Here is a 19009-nt window from a genome sequence, read left to right as displayed (position 1 = left end):
CCAGAGATGCATTTTAAATAAAAGCACACATTCATGTAAAAACACGCTGATTCCCGGACCGTCCGCAGGCCGGATTGAGAAGGCGATTGGGCCGCATCCAGCCCACGGTCCTTAGGTTGCCTACCCCTGGAATAGGGTGTTGCTGTTGTTGTTGTTTGCTGAGCTCTATGGCAATGTTTGATGGCAGCTAAAGCACTTACAGGGTTCCAGAGTGCAAGCTGCCTTTCACTCATCCGGCTGAAGCCCGTGGTGAAGACGTTCCCATCCGAGAGGAAGATGGCTCTCATGGGTCGGGCTCCCTCATGAGCTTTCTCTTTCTCCTGGTTTGGGGGAGGAGAAGCAAGAGAGGAAAGAGATGGAAATGGTAGCAACAGTCACTGATATTATCTCCTAACGTCCCCAATGAGACTTGCAAAGCAAGCTGTGAGGGCATCTGAAACCAAAAAAAAAGATGAATGTACTTACAAATGGAAGGATTCACCCTCCACTCATGATGTCTAGCCTTCAACCCCCAATCTGCATGAGCAGACAAAGCACGAATGCATAAGCATTATGTACACAACAGAACATAAAACCCAACCCCCAAATGCTGATGAACCCACAAGTGGCACAACGGTGCCTTGAGTTTCGGGAAGAAAAGGGCCGAAGTACAGTGGTGCCTCGCAAGACGAAATTAATCCGTCCCGCGAGTCTCTTCGTCCTGCGGTTTTTTCATCTTGCGAAGCACGGCTATTAGCGGCTTAGCGGCTATTAACGGCTTAGCGGCTTTAAGAAAAAGGAAACAAACTCGCAAGAACTCGCAAGACGTTTCGTCTTGCGAAGCAAGCCCATAGGGAAATTCGTCTTGCAGAACGACTCAAAAAACGGAAAACTCTTTCGTCTTGCACGTTTTTCGTCTTGCGAGGCATTCGTCTTGCGAGGTACCACTGTATAGAAATATGAATAGCTTCCCGGTGCACAATGAACTTGGCTTTAAGTGAGGGAAGACGCCGGGGGCACGGGGGAGGAGGATAAGCAGCACAGCTTCCTTGACAAACCACCACTTGCCAATTATTATTATTATTATTATTATTATTATTATTATTATTATTATTTCCCCAGCCACTCTGGGTGGCTCCCAACAGAGTATTTAAAAAGCGATAAAATATCAAGTGTCGAGTTGCCGAAGGGAAAAATCAGTCTCACACCAAGATAGGTTCCGAAATATGGCTGCTTCTAGGGCTAATATGGCAGCTCCTAGGGCTAATGCAGCACAGCTTTTATTGTGTGAAATCAGAAAGATACAAGCCAAGGAAAGATACAAAATACAAGCCAAGCAATTTGTTCTAGCCAGCAGATAAAGACCTTCGTACTAGACCGTGCGAGCGATCAGGCCATGCTACGTTAGCCAATCATATAGGACAGCACGAGCTGTTCACGCGCTATTCATGCTCCAAGGATGCTTCTAGCTATGAGATCACCCTGCAACAATAAGAACTTTGCTCATGCTCTCATGTACAAGCAATCATTTTCCCACATGTCCCCTTTTCTTGTTTATATTATTAGAGGAAAAGAGGGACCATTAGTCCAAATCATACACTTCATTGCCTAAGCGTCTACACTTTGCAACATAAATTCCTCTTGTAACCCCTGTGGTGGGCCGTGGTCGGTACCACCATGCAGTGCATTGGGAAATCAAAGAGGGTATGCATTGAATGCAACAACACACCATAATGAAGCCAGCAATACATGCAATTACAATCAATAATATTTTTCTTAACCATAATCCATTAGGCAACCAAGAAGACAACCACTCCCATGGATCAAAACCTTCAGGTGGATTCAAAGGATTATGAGCTATCATTTGTTCCATATAATCAATAGTAGCAGAGATATTGGTCGATTGATCGGTTATATACATACAATAATGAGAATGAATTAAGGCATAAATTCTACCTTTAGAGGCAAAGATTACATTTAAAGCATAAAAAGTGTATAAAACAACTTCTCTTATTTCTGACATTTCTGTGTTAATCATTTTTAAAGCCAAGATAGTAGAATTAAACAAGGCTTCAGTGCAATTTGCCAATCTATGCAAATCACGGTAATTCATCCCTACATCTAAAGAGGGAAAAAGGATCTAGAAATGGCTGTTCCTGTATAATGAGAAATAGGTGATTATACTTCCCTTCTGTGATCATGCTCTCATGTACAAGCAATCATTTTCCCACATATCAAGCATTAAAAACTTCCCTAAACAGGACTGCCTTCAGGTGTCTTCTAAAAGTCAGATAGTTGTTTATTTCTTTCACATAGGCCGTTCCACAGTGTGGGTGCCACTACTGAGAAGGCCCTCTGCCTGGTTCCCTGTAACCTCACTTCTTGCAGGGACGGAACCGCCAGAAGGCCCTTGGAGCTAGACCTCCATGTCCAGGCTGGACAATGGGGGTGGAGACACTCCTTCAAGTATACTGGGCTACATACAGCACATACTCACTGCAACAATTTCTTGTTTCCTGGGGTCAATCACTCGGATCTTCTTGTCCTTGGATGCTGTGCAGATGAGGCTCCCATTCCGATTCCAGCTCACGTTGTAAATCATGTCTTGATGCATGTCGTCCAGATTTATGAGGGGCTCACCTGTCCCCACGTTCCAGATGATGATAACATTATCGCAGCCTGAAGAAAGGCAATTAAGAAATAAAAGCCCGTTACCTGTGCGTGTTTTAAGGGTTACCTGTTAATATTTTCCGCTTCCCTGAGGTATGAAAATCCTTACAGCCAGCACTCTCTAAAAGCAGCCTCAAGGTCGCTCCAGCTTTGCCACCCAGGAAAAAAAAGGAAGGAGAACACGATGGAGCTTTCTACCCCAAGAAGGTCCTCTGACCCCTCTCTGCTCAAGCACCAGAGAAAAACTGATATTATTCTGCTTTTAATATTTCAGCTGTGCTGTATTTCTTTGTGACAATTTCACTGCTTTTTTATTTCACCTCTTGGGTGTTAGTTGCCTTGTGCGGTCGCATTTGTGGGCAGAGATACATTTTAATTCAAACAAGAAAGTCAGTAGTTTAAGTCTCTATTTAACACACAAACAGGAAACCTTAACTTTGCCAACATAAGAGAATGCAGGCTTTCAAGACTCAAAGAATTCTTCATCAAGCAAACCAATTACTAGCTTGCAAAGGGCCAAGTCAACCTAGATTGGTTCAATAAAGAACATCATTAAAACAACACTATCAGCACTTAGGATATGGAGAACCATTTTCCAATAAATTAGCACATTAATGGGTTTTCTATCCTTCCCCCCCCCCCAATATCACTGACCCTGCACACTGAGTTCAGTGATGCATCTAAAAATAACACCCCAAACTCCATATCTGAAAGTAAAGGTTTGGCACAGAATTGGGGGGAAAGCACTGTGCCTTTGCATAGGTGCTCGTTTAGAGTCAAAAGAAAAGGGGAGGGGGGAAACAGGAATACTTACTCCAAAAGAATAAGCAGCTTTAGGAAAACTTAATGCAGATTAGAAATTTACTAGGAAATAGAGCAGAGTGAGCAAACCACCTGGTGAAGAGCAGGAAAACTAGAAAGGTAATGTAGGTTTTCAAAAGAAGTAGCTGTGACACATGACACAGGGGGGAAAGGAAGGCCAAACCCTCCAGGAAGCGGATCTTGCCCAACTGGTCATGTGAGCAGAGTATGGCCTTGCCTCCTTCGTAACCACGGGAACACTTCCATTCGTGGCTTTGGGAGAGGTTTTCCTGGCTCTGCAAGAGCTAAAGGCCAGGCAGCTGGGAGAAGCCAATTCCTTTTGTTCCTTGGGGATCCAGAGCCTACCTGCACTTAGCAGCACATTGTGCGCAGTGGGGTGCCAGGCCACAATGCCCACCCTTTTGGAATGGCCTTCCAAGATGACCACAGGCTCTGTCAGGGGCAGCGTAAGCCCATTCTCTGGGATCTGCCAGACCTGCAAAAATGAAAAAAGAAGAAGAGTGAGGTGGGGTGGGAGGAACCGTGGTTACTGGAATATTGTCACTTTCCAAAAGGTGGACAAAACCATAGCTAGCTGGAGATTTGCCAAGCTGGCATTCAGATGAAGTGCCAGGTCCATTTCAGAAGCCACGATGCCTCTGCTGGCTGCTTGACTAGCCAGAGCCTCCCAGCTGGCAAGCAAGCAGCTCAGGATTTCTTTCTGTAGTTTGAGTCATTCTTCCAGAGATGTGTTCCCTGCAAATCACCTGAAGGGCATGGCAAAAAGTCAGCGAACTTCTTCCAAAGGGAGCCATTCTGACTGAACCATTTGCCAAGGTGCAACCGGGGTAGGTATCAAATTTTACACACAGATGACCAAGAAACATTATCCTGTGATGTACATGATTACAGCTGGGCGATTTCTTGTCCACCCTCAACCTACACAGGGCCTACACAATATCTGTGACCCACCAAGCTGACTCTCCCATGCACTGAACACTCTGCTTTACCACCTGCCCCATCTACACTCACAGGGAGGATGCATTCATCTTACTTAGGGGCTTCTGAAAGTGAGGAGGATGATCCCATGCTGAGCAACCACATTACTGTATTAGCCTAATTATAAGCCACACTTTCCCCCCCAAATTTGAACCGTGAAAAGTCAAAGTGCAGCTTGTATTCGCAACCTTATGCCGCCAGCAAAGCGGTGTGGCTCCCCCTGCCCCCAGGAAGCACACTGTCCGCCTGCCACTCCCAAGCCTCCCCCAAGCCGCCAGAAAGAAGGGGGAAGGCCCCTGGCAAAGCAGTGCTGCCCCCACCCCAAGGAAGCAGCCTGGGTATTGTCTTTTTTTCTTTTCCCTCCTTCAATTTTAAAGGTGCAGCTGATCTGTGAGTGCGTATTATATTCGGGCCAATATGGTAAACCCTTTTCTTTCTTAGCCTAAGAGAGCACAAAAGGCAAAGGGGAGTACTTAATTTTTATGTCCAAACTCAATTTCTTCTTTGTTTTATTATCACAAATGGCATTCAGTGCTCCAGGAGGCATCAGCAACCAAGTGAGGGTGGCATGTTCTCAAGAAGGTCTAAAGAGAGCCCCAACCCTCCCTGCATCTGCCAAATATATTATTATTATTATTATTATTACTAGTATTACATCACCATCCCGAAGATCACAGGGTGATTCACGATGTAAGCATACAAAACAAGAACACAAAATATGTAATAAACCAAAAACAAAAGCAAACCAATTACCCCACCCCTTTAAAGGCCATAGAATGTTTAATTAGCCAAAGGTCTGGTTAGAGAGAAACATTTTGCCTGGTGCCTAAAGATGCTTGCATGTATTCCTACAGACCTGAAGGACAAAGTCTGAGCCAACAGCCACCGGCACACCCACCCACAGCAGCCTTTGAACCCCAGGATCCTCCTTACAGGGCTTTCAGGGATGGCAAGGCTAATAAGGAAGTGTCCCCTGGGCATCTTCTGCATGAGTCACCACTGGGCAATCATGGTTTCTGAACCAGAGCTGACCTACATACAAAAGCGGGGAGAACTGCTGAGGAAGCAGAATTAACCACCAGCAGATGGCAGCAAAGTAACAACCTGCTCTCTTACTGCCTGCTTCTGATGAGAATACAGTGGTACCTCGGGTTACATACGCTTCAGGTTACAGACTCCGCTAACCCAGAAATAGTGCTTCAGGTTAAGAACTTTGCTTCAGGTTAAGAACAGAAATCGTGCTCCGGCGTTGTGGCAGCAGCGGGAGGCCCTGTTAGCTAAAGTGGTGCTTCAGGTTAAGAACAGTTTCAGGTTAAGAACGGATCTCCGGAATGAATTAAGTACTTAACCCGAGGTACCACTGTATATTATTACAGGCTCCAGCAGAATTCACATCCAAGACTCTAAAGCAAGCAAAGCCAAGTGGCTATTACCCTCCCAAGGTCAGAAGAGGCAACACTCACCTCAGAGTTTCTTATGATGGCCCACTGAAAAGTTTGAGCCAACATTCAAAGCAAAGCAGGTAATTCAAAAAGAACCCCAAGCCGTTCCAATTTAATGGGCGGAATTTGCCTAGTCAAAACAGCAAAACATTAGTCTGATCATGAAGCTTAGGGAGCTGGAGAAAGCCACAGACAGCTAAAACAGATGATAGTTCTTGAAAATTTGAAATGGATTTAAAACTCTGCAACACTAAGAACCAGATTAAGGAAAAAAACTATTTGTACTCTCAGTTTCTTGCAGTAAGCCAACTGTTTTGGTGTGTCCAAATCAGTTTCCTGAATTTATTGGGGCTTTTTTCTGAAAAGCATGAGAAATATGTGGAGAGCTGAGATTTAGAGAAGAACAACACAGAGAGTATTCCACAGATGGGGAGCCACTGCAGAGAAGGCCCGTTCTCGTGTTGCCACCCTCCGGCCCTCTTGAGGAGGAGGCACATGAAGAAGGGCTTCAGAAGGTGATCTCAGGGTTCGGGTAGGTTCCTATGGAAACAGGCGGTCCTTGAGGTATTGTGGTCCTGAGCCGTTTAAGGCTTTATAGGTCAAAACCAGGACTTTGAATTGGGCCTGGAAACTAATTGGTAGCCAGTGCAGTTGGACCAGGATCGGTGTAAGATGCTCAAACCATCTTGCTCTGGTGAGCAACCTGACCACTGAATTCTGCACCAGCTGAAGTTTCCGAACCGTCTTCAGAGGCAGCCCTACTTGTAGCGCATTTCAGTAATCTAACCTAGAGGTTACCAGAACATAGAGAACAGTAGTTAGGCTGTCCCTGTCCAGATAGGGGCGTAGCTGGGCCACCAGCCGAAGCTGATGGAAGGCACTCCGGGCCACTGAGACCACCTGAGCCTCAAGGATTCAGGAGGACCCTCAAGCTACGAACCTGCTCCTTCAGAGGGGGGGTAATCCCATCAAGAGCAAGCGATCTCCTTGGACCAAAAATCGAAGCAAGAAGAATTACCGACGATTGAAGAATGGAGGATGAAGTTAATGGACTATGCAGAACTAGATAAACTAACAGGAAGGATTCGAAACTGGCGGGACCAGAAATTCACGGAAGACTGGAGTTAATTTACGGACTATTTGAAAAGTATTTGTGAAGATCAGACGATGTTTGTAGGTTTGCAAGAAGTTTTGTGAGGAGTATTATTGGAAGAATTGCAAAAATGGAGAATGGGAAGGATGATTTGTTAAGAGATGTAAAGGCAATATAAAGTTAAGAAATGCATAAGAAGTGGTTAAAACAGTGGATCATCAGAGGTGCTGATGGAAATCTAAAAAGATTGTATAAGTGGGACTTCCGGGGTGGCGCCATCGGCAATGGCGGACTCCCTCTGATCCGGAGGGACTAGCTCCCCATGAAACGGGTCATTCCGCTACGGCGAAGCGGGGACCCTTTGAAAAATCACAGGTGGATGAAGCCTGTGACCATGGGACTCGGCGGGCACCCTTAGCGCCCCCCAACCCACAAAGGAACCCACTAACGGGCTCTGAAGCGAAGAGGGGGAAGTGGCGCGGTGCTGAGGGTCAACTGCTTTTTCTGTGGAGCGAAGCCGCATAGCCGTTGCCGAAGAGCGCTGCCTTTTTCCTGGGACAATTTGGCTTCTAAAATAATCACCCGTGAGTACTTAAATTTCGGACAATTGGACTTTAAATAATGATTTGCGACCAGAAAGGAATTGGACTTAAAAATTTACTTCAATTTGGCATTGAAGGTCTAAACAGGAAGTCAGCCTTCCGTTTCTTTGTAGACAGAATAAAGCAAAGACAACGTAAACTAGAGCTCAGAAAATCGCTTCTAAAAGATTAACTTTCATTATTTAAAATTGTTGAACCCCCCCCTTCGGAAGCAGGAGAAGAAGGGGGATCTTTTTTTGGACTGTTTAAACCTGCAGAAGTGAGTTTAAAGTAAAGTAACTTTCCACCGTCCTGACGTTTGAAGCTCATTGACCAGAGACAAACGCTTTTGACAGATAGTTAAGAAGAGAAACATAATGATTCCACTGTTCCCTTTCGCATTTTAAAGGAACAAATATTGACATAATATCTCAAAAAGGAAACTTTGTTGCTAGATTTGTCCTTAAAAGAACAAATAGAAGTTTTCCCCCTAGAGGGAGACTGTCAAACTGTAACTAATTTCAGGGAGCTTGCAGCTGTTACAGATTACAATCGTGGGAATAGACTTGTGACCTTGTAGGACAATGTATTCAGAGGCTCTGTTGTGTGCTCTCTGTAAAATAAATGCCCTACTGGAACAGTTAAATGAGAATACGGATTTGATGACTAATGCGGTCAGAATTTTTGAACAGGCAGTGGGAAACTATGTGGAGCCCACCCAGGAATTGGATCAGGAGTGTGCCCTGACAGAACAGATGAGAGAAGAGGATGTTGCTGAATCTTGGGCGCCAGAGATGGAGGGAGCTGTGGCCCTGCAGGAACATGAACTTTTGGATTTGACAAATGAACTTGGAAAAAGCCAGATTTGGAAAGATAAAAGTTTGAACTGGTTTTGAAATGGGGGGTTGGATAGACCCCCCCTATGCAGGGATGTTTGGACTTTCCAAGTCTGGCAATGGGCCGTGAGATGTTTGGGGCTGTTGAGGCTCTTAATCTTGGAGGGATTCTGAAACATGTTTTTAAATACTACATGGAGTTTAGTCTGGACTTTGGAAAAGGGGCTGATTTGTTGAAAAGGGTCAAAAAACATTACTAAGCTGGAGTTCCCACGAGTGAAAGGAGAATATGAAGAAGAGCCGCGGAAGGGACATGGAACAGACTTAAGGGCCTCGGATATAAGGTTACCAGGTTAATGCGCTAGATAAATGGATAAAAAGGACTGACAAAACCCGGGACCAGGAGGAAGGGATGCTGAATGAAGATTGGATTGTTTTTATCTCTTTTTTTTTACTAGGATTGGTTTATAAAATTGATGAATGTTAGAAAAATGTTGGAACGTAATTACTTGGCTCTAGCAAAAATGTCTAATGAATTAGGCAAGAATATTATGGTTATGAGAAGTTGGTAAAAATAAGATATAAGTTTTAAGTTTTAAGGTTTTCTATAAGATAAGATGAAAATAGATTAAGGTAATGTAATGATAGAATATTATGAAATATGGAAAGGATTTGCTGTGATAATTAATAACTAGGATACAAAAAAAGGGAGGAGGAGGAGGAAGTCAAAGAATGAAGGTAATGAAAGTTGAAGATTTAAGAATGATGGATTTGTTTTTATCTGTTTGTGGTGTATTTTTGTTTTTTTTGAACCTACATTGTGTGATGTGGTTTGTTTTCCTTTGTTCTCTTTTTTTCTCTTTTTCTGCTGTGGTTTTTTTTCTGTAATTTTAACAAATTTTCAATAAATATCATTTAAAAATAAATAAATAAAAAGATTGTATAAGTGATAAGTTTTGAGGTACATTTTATAATTTATATGTTAAAATCAATAAAAAATATTTTTTTAAAAAAGAACAAGTGATCTCCCACCCATCTGGTCTAGGGAACCACCCACTAACAGTGCCTTCATCTTATCTGGATTGAGCTTCACTTTGTTGGCTCTCATCCAGTCCAGCACTTCCACTGCAGATGTAAAGGAGAAACAGAGCTGAGTGTCATCAGCATACTGCTGACAACGTACTCCAAACCTCCAGCAGTTTCATGTAGAAGTTAAACAACATGGGGGACAGGATTGAGCCCTGCAGGACCCCTCATTGAAGGTTCCACGGGGCTGAAAAGCATTCCCCAAGTCACACCCTCTGGGAACAACCACCCAAGTAGGACTGGAACCACCGCAAAGTGGTGCCAGCCACCCCTAGTTTGGAGAGTCGCTCCAGAAGGATGCCATGGTTGATGGTATCAAAAGCTGCTGAGAGGTTGAGAAGAATTAACAGTGATGTGTTTCCCTTGTCTCTCTCTCGACAGAGGTCATCATACAGGGCAACCATAGCACTTTCTGTGCCAAAACCGGGCCTAAACCGTGTTTGAAATGAATCCTGAAAATCAGTTTCTTCCAAAAGCGCCTGGATCTGGTCTGCAACCACTTACTCCAGAACCTTGCTCAAGAAAGGGAGATTAGCAATTAGTACTTAGATTTTTCGAATCCAGGGAATGTTTCTTAAGGAGTGGTTTTAGCACTGCCTCCTTCAAACAGGCAGGGACCTCCCCCTCTTGTAAAGAGACACTGATCACCTCCCTGGCCCAGCCAGCTGTTCCCTCCCTGATGGTTTTTATCAGCCAAGGGAGGCAAGGGTCTGGAGCGCAAGTGGTCACTCTGACTGATCCAAGCACCTTGTCCACCCCCTCAAGCCTTACCAACCGAAACTCATCCAGCACAACAGGACTAGACTGTGCTCTGGACACCCCATGAGATTCATCTGCTATAACAGCAGAGTCAAGGTCTTGGTGGATGCAAGTGATTTTATCCTCAAAATGCTTTGCAAACAAGTCACAGTGAGCTACCATTGGTCCTATCACTTCCTTTGGGCCAGCCTGTAAAAGGCCCCGTACAACCCAGAAAAGCTCTGCTGGACGACATAATGAGGATGCAATGAAGGCAGCAAAGTATGCCTTCTTTGCTGCCTTCACTGCCACTAGGTAGGCTCAATAATGAGCCCTTACCAGTGTTTGGTTGCATTCATTTGGATCTTTCCTCCACTTGCCTTGATGATATCAAGGCAGCCATATGGCCTGCAACATCATCATCATCATAATAATAATAATAATAATAATAATAATAATAATAATAATAAATTTTATTTATACCCCGCCCTCCCCAGCCGAAGCTGGGCACAGGGCGGCTAACAACAATCAAAATAATCCAACATTCTAAAAACCTTTCATTATAAAAATTAATTAAAATTAAATTGATGGCAACTATTAAGCAAAATTCTGTGCAGATTGCCAGAGGAGGGGGTCAGGCTGCGCCCTGACCCAAGGCCTGGTGGAACAGCTCTGTCTTGCAGGCCCTGCGAAAAGATGTCAGGTCCCGCAGGGCCCTAGTCTCTTGTGACAGAGCATTCCACCAGATTGGAGCCGCGGCCGAGAAAGCCCTGGCTCTAGTTGAGGCCAGCCTAACCTCTCTGTGGCCTGGGATCTTTAGGGTGTTTTTATTTGCAGACCGTAAGTTCTTCTGTGGGACATACCAGGAGAGGCGGTTCTGTAGGTACGAGGGTCCTAGGCCGTATAGGGCTTTAAGGAGAGACGCCAACCCTTTAACATGAACGGAGTTGTTTAACTGGATTGAAGTGTGAGAGAGTACACTACTGGAAGATTTCCACAGGTAATTGGGGAAGCAGGAGGACTAACAGACAGATCAGATAACAGCACAGCAGCAGAAGCCAAGAGAGGCCTGAGTCAGGTCTATGAAGCATGGGAGAAAGACCAACAGGTCCAAATCCTTTTCTGCAGGAGTGCTCAAAATATGGTCTGGGGTACATATGGTGTACACAGGCCACAGCCTCTCTTTCTTTGCTTGCGAGGGTTGGCCTACAGACCTATCAGTTGCAGCTCTCTTGAAATGCTGCACTCTGGTAAATTCACAACCAGTCGGGCACTGCTGACTGCAGAGAGACTACACTCAGGAAGCCAAACATTACATAATGGGAAATGCCCAAGCAACTACCAGTTTTGCTCCAGGTGCACAAACTGAGAACCTAATACATGTGCCAACTTGAATACTTACAAGAAAAGACATACTTGACCAGGAAGACCCAAACACACATGTGGTCAGCTAAGCCCTCAATGTCATGCAAAATAAGGTAACTAAAGCAATACCAAGATTGGGTCAAACATACCTAGTTTTACACTGGCCCCATTTTTCCACAATTCATAAACATTCTGACCACAAAAGCATTCCTAGATTTGGCTGCCACTAGAAGTCTAGGTGCCAAGAATTTACATGATGTCAGATGCATTCATTCCAACAAGTGACACCTCTGACAACCATTTTCATTGACAGCTGCCCTCAAAAAACAGCAGAGCTTCACAGGATTCCTTCAGACAATCGGTTTCTGGAATATTCATCCCAATTTGCTTGCAGAAAGTCTATGCAGAGGTTATTGAGCAAGTTGTTATGATCTGTCTATAGGGAGGTTGGGTAGTCTTCAGTGATGTCTCTAATTGCTAAGTTGTTGGTTGTTTATCTACAGAAGAATAAAATACTACTGTTCAGCTTCAAGAGGCCTCAAGGCAGTGTGCAACATTTATTAATTACAAAGAGCGCTCACTAATGGTTCCTCATCACCCAGGAAAAAAGTGACAAGTGGGGTTCTGCAGGGTTCCGTCCTGGGCCCCTTGTTGTTCAACGTCTTTATAAATGACTTGGACGGAAGTATTCAGGGGATGCTCATCAAATTTGTAGATGACAAACTGGGAGGCATAGCCAACGTCACAGATAGACTCAGAATTCAAGATGACTGTAACAAATTGGAGAACTGGGCCCAAACTAACAAAATGCATTTCAATAGGGACAAATGTAAGGATCTACACTAAGGCAGGAAGAAGTAGCTGCACAAATATAAGATGGGAGACACCTGGCTTGCCAGTAGTACATGTGAAAAGGTTCTGGGGTCTTAGTAGACCACAAGCTGAACATGAGTCAACAGTGTGATGCAGCAGCAAAAAAGCTAATACTATTCTAGGCTATATCAAGAAAAGTACATTGTTCCAATCAAGGGAAGTCGTAGTACCACTCTATTTTGCCATGCTCAGACCACACCTGTTCTGGGCACCACAATTTAAGAAGGATATTGACAAGCTGCAATGTGTGCAGGTGAGGGCAACCAAGATGCTAGGGGTCTGGAAACCAAGCCTTATGAAGAATGGTTGAGAGAACTGGCTATGTTTCACGTGGAGAAGAAGAGACTGAGAGGAGATATGATGGCCAGCTTCAAATATCTGATGGGCTGTCACATGGAGGATGGAGGGTAGAACCAATAGCTTCAAGTTACAAGAAAAGTGATTCCGACTAAACACCAGGACGAACTTTGTGACTGTAAGAGCTGTTCCATAGTGGAATGGACTCCCTTGGAAGGTGGTGGATTTTTAAGCAGAAGTCGGGTGGCTATCTGTCATGGATGCTTAGTTTAGATTACAGAAGGTTGGAATAGATGACCCTTGGAGATCCCTTCCAACTCTAGAATTCTATGCCAAGATAGAATTCTAGAATAGAATCGCTCCAATGTTTTTGTATTCTTCCTTTCCCAAACCAATTTGCCACATGAATGTCCACAAGGAACAAACTAAAGCAGCCACATCTGGCAAAACAGTCCCTAAACATGACAAAGGCAGCCACTTGGGAAGGGGGCGGTTTCAGCTGTTCATTTCTACAAAGATGAATTTCTAGGGCTGAAGAGAAGCCACATCCTCTGATCTGGGAGGCTGGTCCCCAATTCCAACTGTGTAGAAAGAACCTGTAGTTAATTTGGTGGCAAAGGAAATGTTCTCTGCACATGTACAAAGAAGCGCTGCACCAAAGTGAGCCTGGCCTCAAACTCAACCCTGGTTAGAAATTCCTCACCCCCTCAGCTCTGCTTTCTCCATTTCCCTCCTGGATTTTACACTGCCTCAAGAGAGTGCTTTGTCTCAGAGTCCATAATGAGTTTACCAGTTCAGTTTTGAGATCCCTCCATGGCAGGATCTAGTTATAATTATTTCTCGTCTCGCTGGGGTTCTGTCTTATATCGCACCCATCTGCCACCCATGACATCCAGGTGCTTCAAGGGAACTATAGGCCACCAGTGACTTACTGCGAAAACCCACAGCTAGCAGCATAATGCATTTGTCCGGAACTCCAAGGATTCACTTAGCAAGCCAATGGTCATGATTGGCATCACTGCAAACTCAAACCTTTTGCTTTTTTGAAGATCCTGGATGTCCAGCAAACCAGCAGAACAGACTGAATGACTCAGGCTGAAATTAATTCCTCCCATTTGAGAAGAGCCATTTGGCATCCTCCACAAAACCCTAATATAATCCAACATTCTCCAGCTGAGGAAGACAAAACCTGCAGTACATTACCAACATTCAAAAGGTTCTGAAGAATCCACATTTAAGCAGTTCCTTATTTCCTAGCATGAGAAAAATCATTCTTCAAAGTGAGCATTCAGACTAGGCGGCCTCATGGCAGCATTTTACAGCAAACCCCTCTAGAAGTTAAGCAAGAAAGAAGCCAAGAGGTCTGGACTGCTCACCTCTCTGCATTGCGAAAAAACACATATTATTTAAAAAAAACACATGCAAGTCTTCTCTCTCTGCTGAAGCTAAGCAGACATGGGTCTGAATGGACCTGGATGGGAGTCTGTGGGGGTCCCCATGTAAGAAGAGGGTAAAAGGGAAACTCAATCAGAGACTGACTGCCATCAGTGTGTTTAGGAAGACCTTTTAAAAACGTAAAAATATTTTGCTCTGGTGGCAAAATGAGCAAAGCAAAGCTGCTTGGAGAATCTCTGAGGAATTATGGGACTTCAAAAGTGATCGCCTCTGAGGACATGGAGCAGGCCTCAGCCACGTGATTGTGTAAATTTCTTAGTTTGGAGCTGTTATCTCAAAAACTGAAAAGCAGCCTAGAAAGGTACTATTAATAGCAGAAAAGCTATTAATCTTCGCTCTTGGTGCTGCATGTCAGCCCAAGATCACTATCCCCACGCACATTTACCATACTTTCCTTTGGTTCCCCATATCCCCCTCCATAAGGTGAAAAAACATCTGGGAGAGGATGATTTTGAGCAAATAGCTCAGTAACCTATTTTTCCTCCACCCCCCCTTAATTGCAGTCCCCAAGGCTGCTTTTCAGTTTAAAATAAAACAGGGAAAGAAATTCCCAACTGCATGTAATGTAGGGATGGGGAATGGACGGCCAGTAGGCCCATTTCAACCTGGAATTAGCGGCACAACCATCACAATAAATACAGTGGTGCCTCACAAGACGAAATTAATTCGTTCTGCGAGTTTTTTCGCCTTGCGAATTTTTCGTCTTGCGAAGCACGGCTTCCCATAGGAAACGGTTTTAAGAAAAAGGAAACAAACTTGCAAGACATTTTCATCTTGCGAAGCAAGCCCTTAGGGAAATTCGTCTTGCGAAGCAACTCAAAAAACAAAAAACTCTTTCGTCTTGCGAGTTTTTCGTCTTGCGAGGCATTCGTCTTGCAAGGTACCACTGTATTCACATTGATTTTAATTGTACAGTGGTGCCTCGCAAGATGAAATTAATACATTCTGTGAGTTTTTTCGTCTTGTGAATTTTCCGTCCTGCGAAGCACGGTTTCCCATAGGAAACGGTTTTAAGAAAAAGGAAACAAACTTGCAGGACGTTTTCATCTTGCGAAGCAAGCCCATAGGGAAATTTGTCTTGCGAAGCAACTCAAAAAACGAAAAACTCTTTCGTCTTGCGAGTTTTTCGTCTTGCGAAGCATTCGTCTTGCGAGGTACCACTGTATGTCTATTGCTTCTTTTGTTTCTAATGATTTGTATTGATTGTATTACAGTTTGAATTCCATAAGATTGCAAGGCACAGGTAGAAAAACCATTAAGTAATCCCCCCAGATGCTCAGCAGTTTTCAAGTGAACTGTGGGTGGGAAGTTTGGAAACCACTTCTCTGGATCATTCTCCCTAGTTCCCCTTCCATCTCCCACATAAAATTCTAATACAGTGGTGCCTCGCAAGACGAAATTAATTCGTTCCGCAAGTTCTTTCTTCTTGCGAGTTTTTCGTCTTGCGAAGCACGGTTTCCCATAGGAATGCATTGAAAATCAATTAATGCGTTCCTAGGGAAACCGCTTGCCAGGCTGGCGGTGCGGAGAAGGGCTTTTCTCCGCACCGCAAGCCTTCAGGACAGGTACGGGAACAGAGGGGAAGGCGCGCAGCGCTTCTCCTCTGTTCCCGGGGCTTGCGTGGGAGGAGGGTTTTTCCTCCCCACCGCCAACATTCAGAACAGCATTCTGAATGTTGGCGGTGGGAAGGAAAACCCTCCTCCCACCCCAAGTCTTCAGGACAGCCATCCGATGCCGGGCTGCGGGAGGAGGCGTTCCCCCCCCCCGCCCGGCATTGGAGCTTCGTTCCGATGTCCGGGGGCGGGAGGAGACGTTCCCCCCCCGCCGGACATCGGAGCTTCGTTCCGATGTCCGTTGGAGGGAGGAGACGTTCCCCCCCCCCGCCGGACATTGGAGCTTCGTTCCGATGTCCGTTGGAGGGAGGAGACGTTCCCCCCCCGCCGGACATCGGAGCTTCGTTCCGATGTCCGTTGGAGGGAGGAGACGTTCCCCCCCCCGCCGGACATCGGAGCTTCGTTCCGATGTCCGTTGGAGGGAGGAGACGTTCCCCCCCCGCCGGACATCGGAGCTTCGTTCCGATGTCCGTTGGAGGGAGGAGACGTTCCCCCCCCGCCGGACATCGGAGCTTCGTTCCGATGTCCGGCGGCGGGAGGAGACGTTTCCCCCCCCGCCGGACATCGGAGCTTCGTTCCGATGTCCGTTGGAGGGAGGAGACGTTCCCCCCCCCGCCGGACATCGGAGCTTCGTTCCGATGTCCGTTGGAGGGAGGAGACGTTCCCCCCCCCGCCGGACATCGGAGCTTCGTTCCGATGTCCGTTGGAGGGAGGAGACGTTCCCCCCCCCCCCGCCGGACATCGGAGCTTCGTTCCGATGTCCGTTGGAGGGAGGAGACGTTCCCCCCCCGCTGGACATCGGAGCTTCGTTCCGATGTCCGTTGGAGGGAGGAGACGTTCCCCCCCGCCGGACATCGGAGCTTCGTTCCGATGTCCGTTGGAGGGAGGAGACGTTCCCCCCCCCGCCGGACATCGGAGCTTCATTCCGATATCCGTTGGAGGGAGGAGACGTCCCCCCCCCCGCCGGACATCGGAGCTTCGTTCCGATGTCCGGCGGCGGGAGGAGACGTTTCCCCCCCCCGCCGGACATCGGAGCTTCGTTCCGATGTCCCTTGGAGGGAGGAGACGTTCCCCCCCCGCCGGACATCGGAGCTTCGTTCCGATGTCCGTTGGAGGGAGGAGACGTTCCCCCCCCGCCGGACATCGGAGCTTCGTTCCGATGTCCGTTGGAGGGAGGAGACGTCCCCCCCCGCCGGACATCGGAGCTTCGTTCCGATGTCCGGCGGCGGGAGGAGACGTCCCCCCCCACCGGACATCGGAGCTTCGTTCCGATGTCCGGCGGCGGGAGGAGACGTTCCCCCCCCCGCCGGACATCGGAGCTTCGTTCCGATGTCCGTTGGAGGGAGGAGACGTTCCCCCCCCCCGCCGGACATCAGAGCTTCGTTCCGATGTCCGTTGGAGGGAGGAGACGTTCCCCCCCCCGCCGGACATCGGAGCTTCGTTCCGATGTCCGTTGGAGGGAGGAGACGTTCCCCCCCCCGCCGGACATCGGAGCTTCGTTCCGATGTCCGTTGGAGGGAGGAGACGTTCCCCCCACCCGCCGGACATCGGAGCTTCGTTCCGATGTCCGTTGGAGGGAGGAGACTCCCCCCCCGCCGGACATCGGAGCTTCGTTCCGATGTCCGGCGGCGGGAGGAGACGTTTCCCCCCCCCGCCGGACATCGGAGCTTCGTTCCGATGTCCGTTGGAGGGAGGAGACGTTCCCCCCACCCGCCGGACATCGGAGCTTCGTTCCGATGTCCGTTGGAGGGAGGAGACTTCCCCCCCCGCCGGACATCGGAGCTTCGTTCCGATGTCCGGCGGCGGGAGGAGACGTTTCCCCCCCCCGCCGGACATCGGAGCTTCGTTCCGATGTCCGTTGGAGGGAGGAGACGTCCCCCCCCGCCGGACATCGGAGCTTCGTTCCGATGTCCGTTGGAGGGAGGAGACTCCCCCCCCCGCCGGACATCGGAGCTTCGTTCCGATGTCCGGCGGCGGGAGGAGACGTTTCCCCCCCCGCCGGACATCGGAGCTTCGTTCCGATGTCCGTTGGAGGGAGGAGACGTTCCCCCCCCCGCCGGACATCGGAGCTTCGTTCCGATGTCCGACGGCGGGAGGAGACGTTCCCCCCCCCCGCCGGACATCGGAGCTTCGTTCCGATGTCCGTTGGAGGGAGGAGACGTTCCCCCCCCGCCGGACATCGGAGCTTCGTTCCGATGTCCGTTGGAGGGAGGAGACGTTCCCCCCACCCGCCGGACATCGGAGCTTCGTTCCGATGTCCGTTGGAGGGAGGAGACTCCCCCCCCGCCGGACATCGGAGCTTCGTTCCGATGTCCGGCGGCGGGAGGAGACGTTTCCCCCCCCCGCCGGACATCGGAGCTTCGTTCCGATGTCCGTTGGAGGGAGGAGACGTTCCCCCCACCCGCCGGACATCGGAGCTTCGTTCCGATGTCCGTTGGAGGGAGGAGACTTCCCCCCCCGCCGGACATCGGAGCTTCGTTCCGATGTCCGGCGGCGGGAGGAGACGTTTCCCCCCCCCGCCGGACATCGGAGCTTCGTTCCGATGTCCGTTGGAGGGAGGAGACGTCCCCCCCCGCCGGACATCGGAGCTTCGTTCCGATGTCCGTTGGAGGGAGGAGACTCCCCCCCCCGCCGGACATCGGAGCTTCGTTCCGATGTCCGGCGGCGGGAGGAGACGTTTCCCCCCCCGCCGGACATCGGAGCTTCGTTCCGATGTCCGTTGGAGGGAGGAGACGTTCCCCCCCCCGCCGGACATCGGAGCTTCGTTCCGATGTCCGACGGCGGGAGGAGACGTTCCCCCCCCCCGCCGGACATCGGAGCTTCGTTCCGATGTCCGTTGGAGGGAGGAGACGTTCCCCCCCCGCCGGACATCGGAGCTTCGTTCCGATGTCCGTTGGAGGGAGGAGACGTTCCCCCCACCCGCCGGACATCGGAGCTTCGTTCCGATGTCCGGCGGCGGGAGGAGACGTTTCCCCCCCCCGCCGGACATCGGAGCTTCGTTCCGATGTCCGTTGGAGGGAGGAGACGTTCCCCCCACCCGCCGGACATCGGAGCTTCGTTCCGATGTCCGTTGGAGGGAGGAGACGTTTCCCCCCCCCCGCCGGACATCGGAGCTTCGTTCCGATGTCCGTTGGAGGGAGGAGACGTTCCCCCCCCGCTGGACATCGGAGCTTCGTTCCGA

The 19009-nt window shown here is 48.2% G+C and overlaps 1 protein-coding gene across 2 annotated transcripts in view; it reads right to left on the bottom strand.

Annotated features, from left to right (window-relative positions):
* Positions 1-19009, bottom strand: part of CORO1C (coronin 1C) — a 92461-nt gene that overhangs the window by 15567 nt on the left and 57885 nt on the right. For both annotated transcript variants that reach the window (XM_081168565.1, XM_081168564.1), the window contains exons 4-6: positions 3817-3946; positions 2477-2658; positions 201-320 (exon numbers count right to left, since the gene is read on the bottom strand). In XM_081168565.1, the coding sequence (XP_081024691.1) occupies positions 201-320; positions 2477-2658; positions 3817-3946 (432 nt within the window). The remainder of the gene's footprint in view (positions 1-200; positions 321-2476; positions 2659-3816; positions 3947-19009) is intronic.

This window comes from Podarcis bocagei, assembly GCF_964188305.1.
Source record: "Podarcis bocagei genome assembly, chromosome: 13".
In the NCBI taxonomy this organism is placed as follows: Eukaryota; Metazoa; Chordata; class Lepidosauria; order Squamata; family Lacertidae; genus Podarcis; species Podarcis bocagei.
Note: the sequence above shows the minus strand (reverse complement) of the source record. Positions and strands in the feature narration are given on the sequence as shown.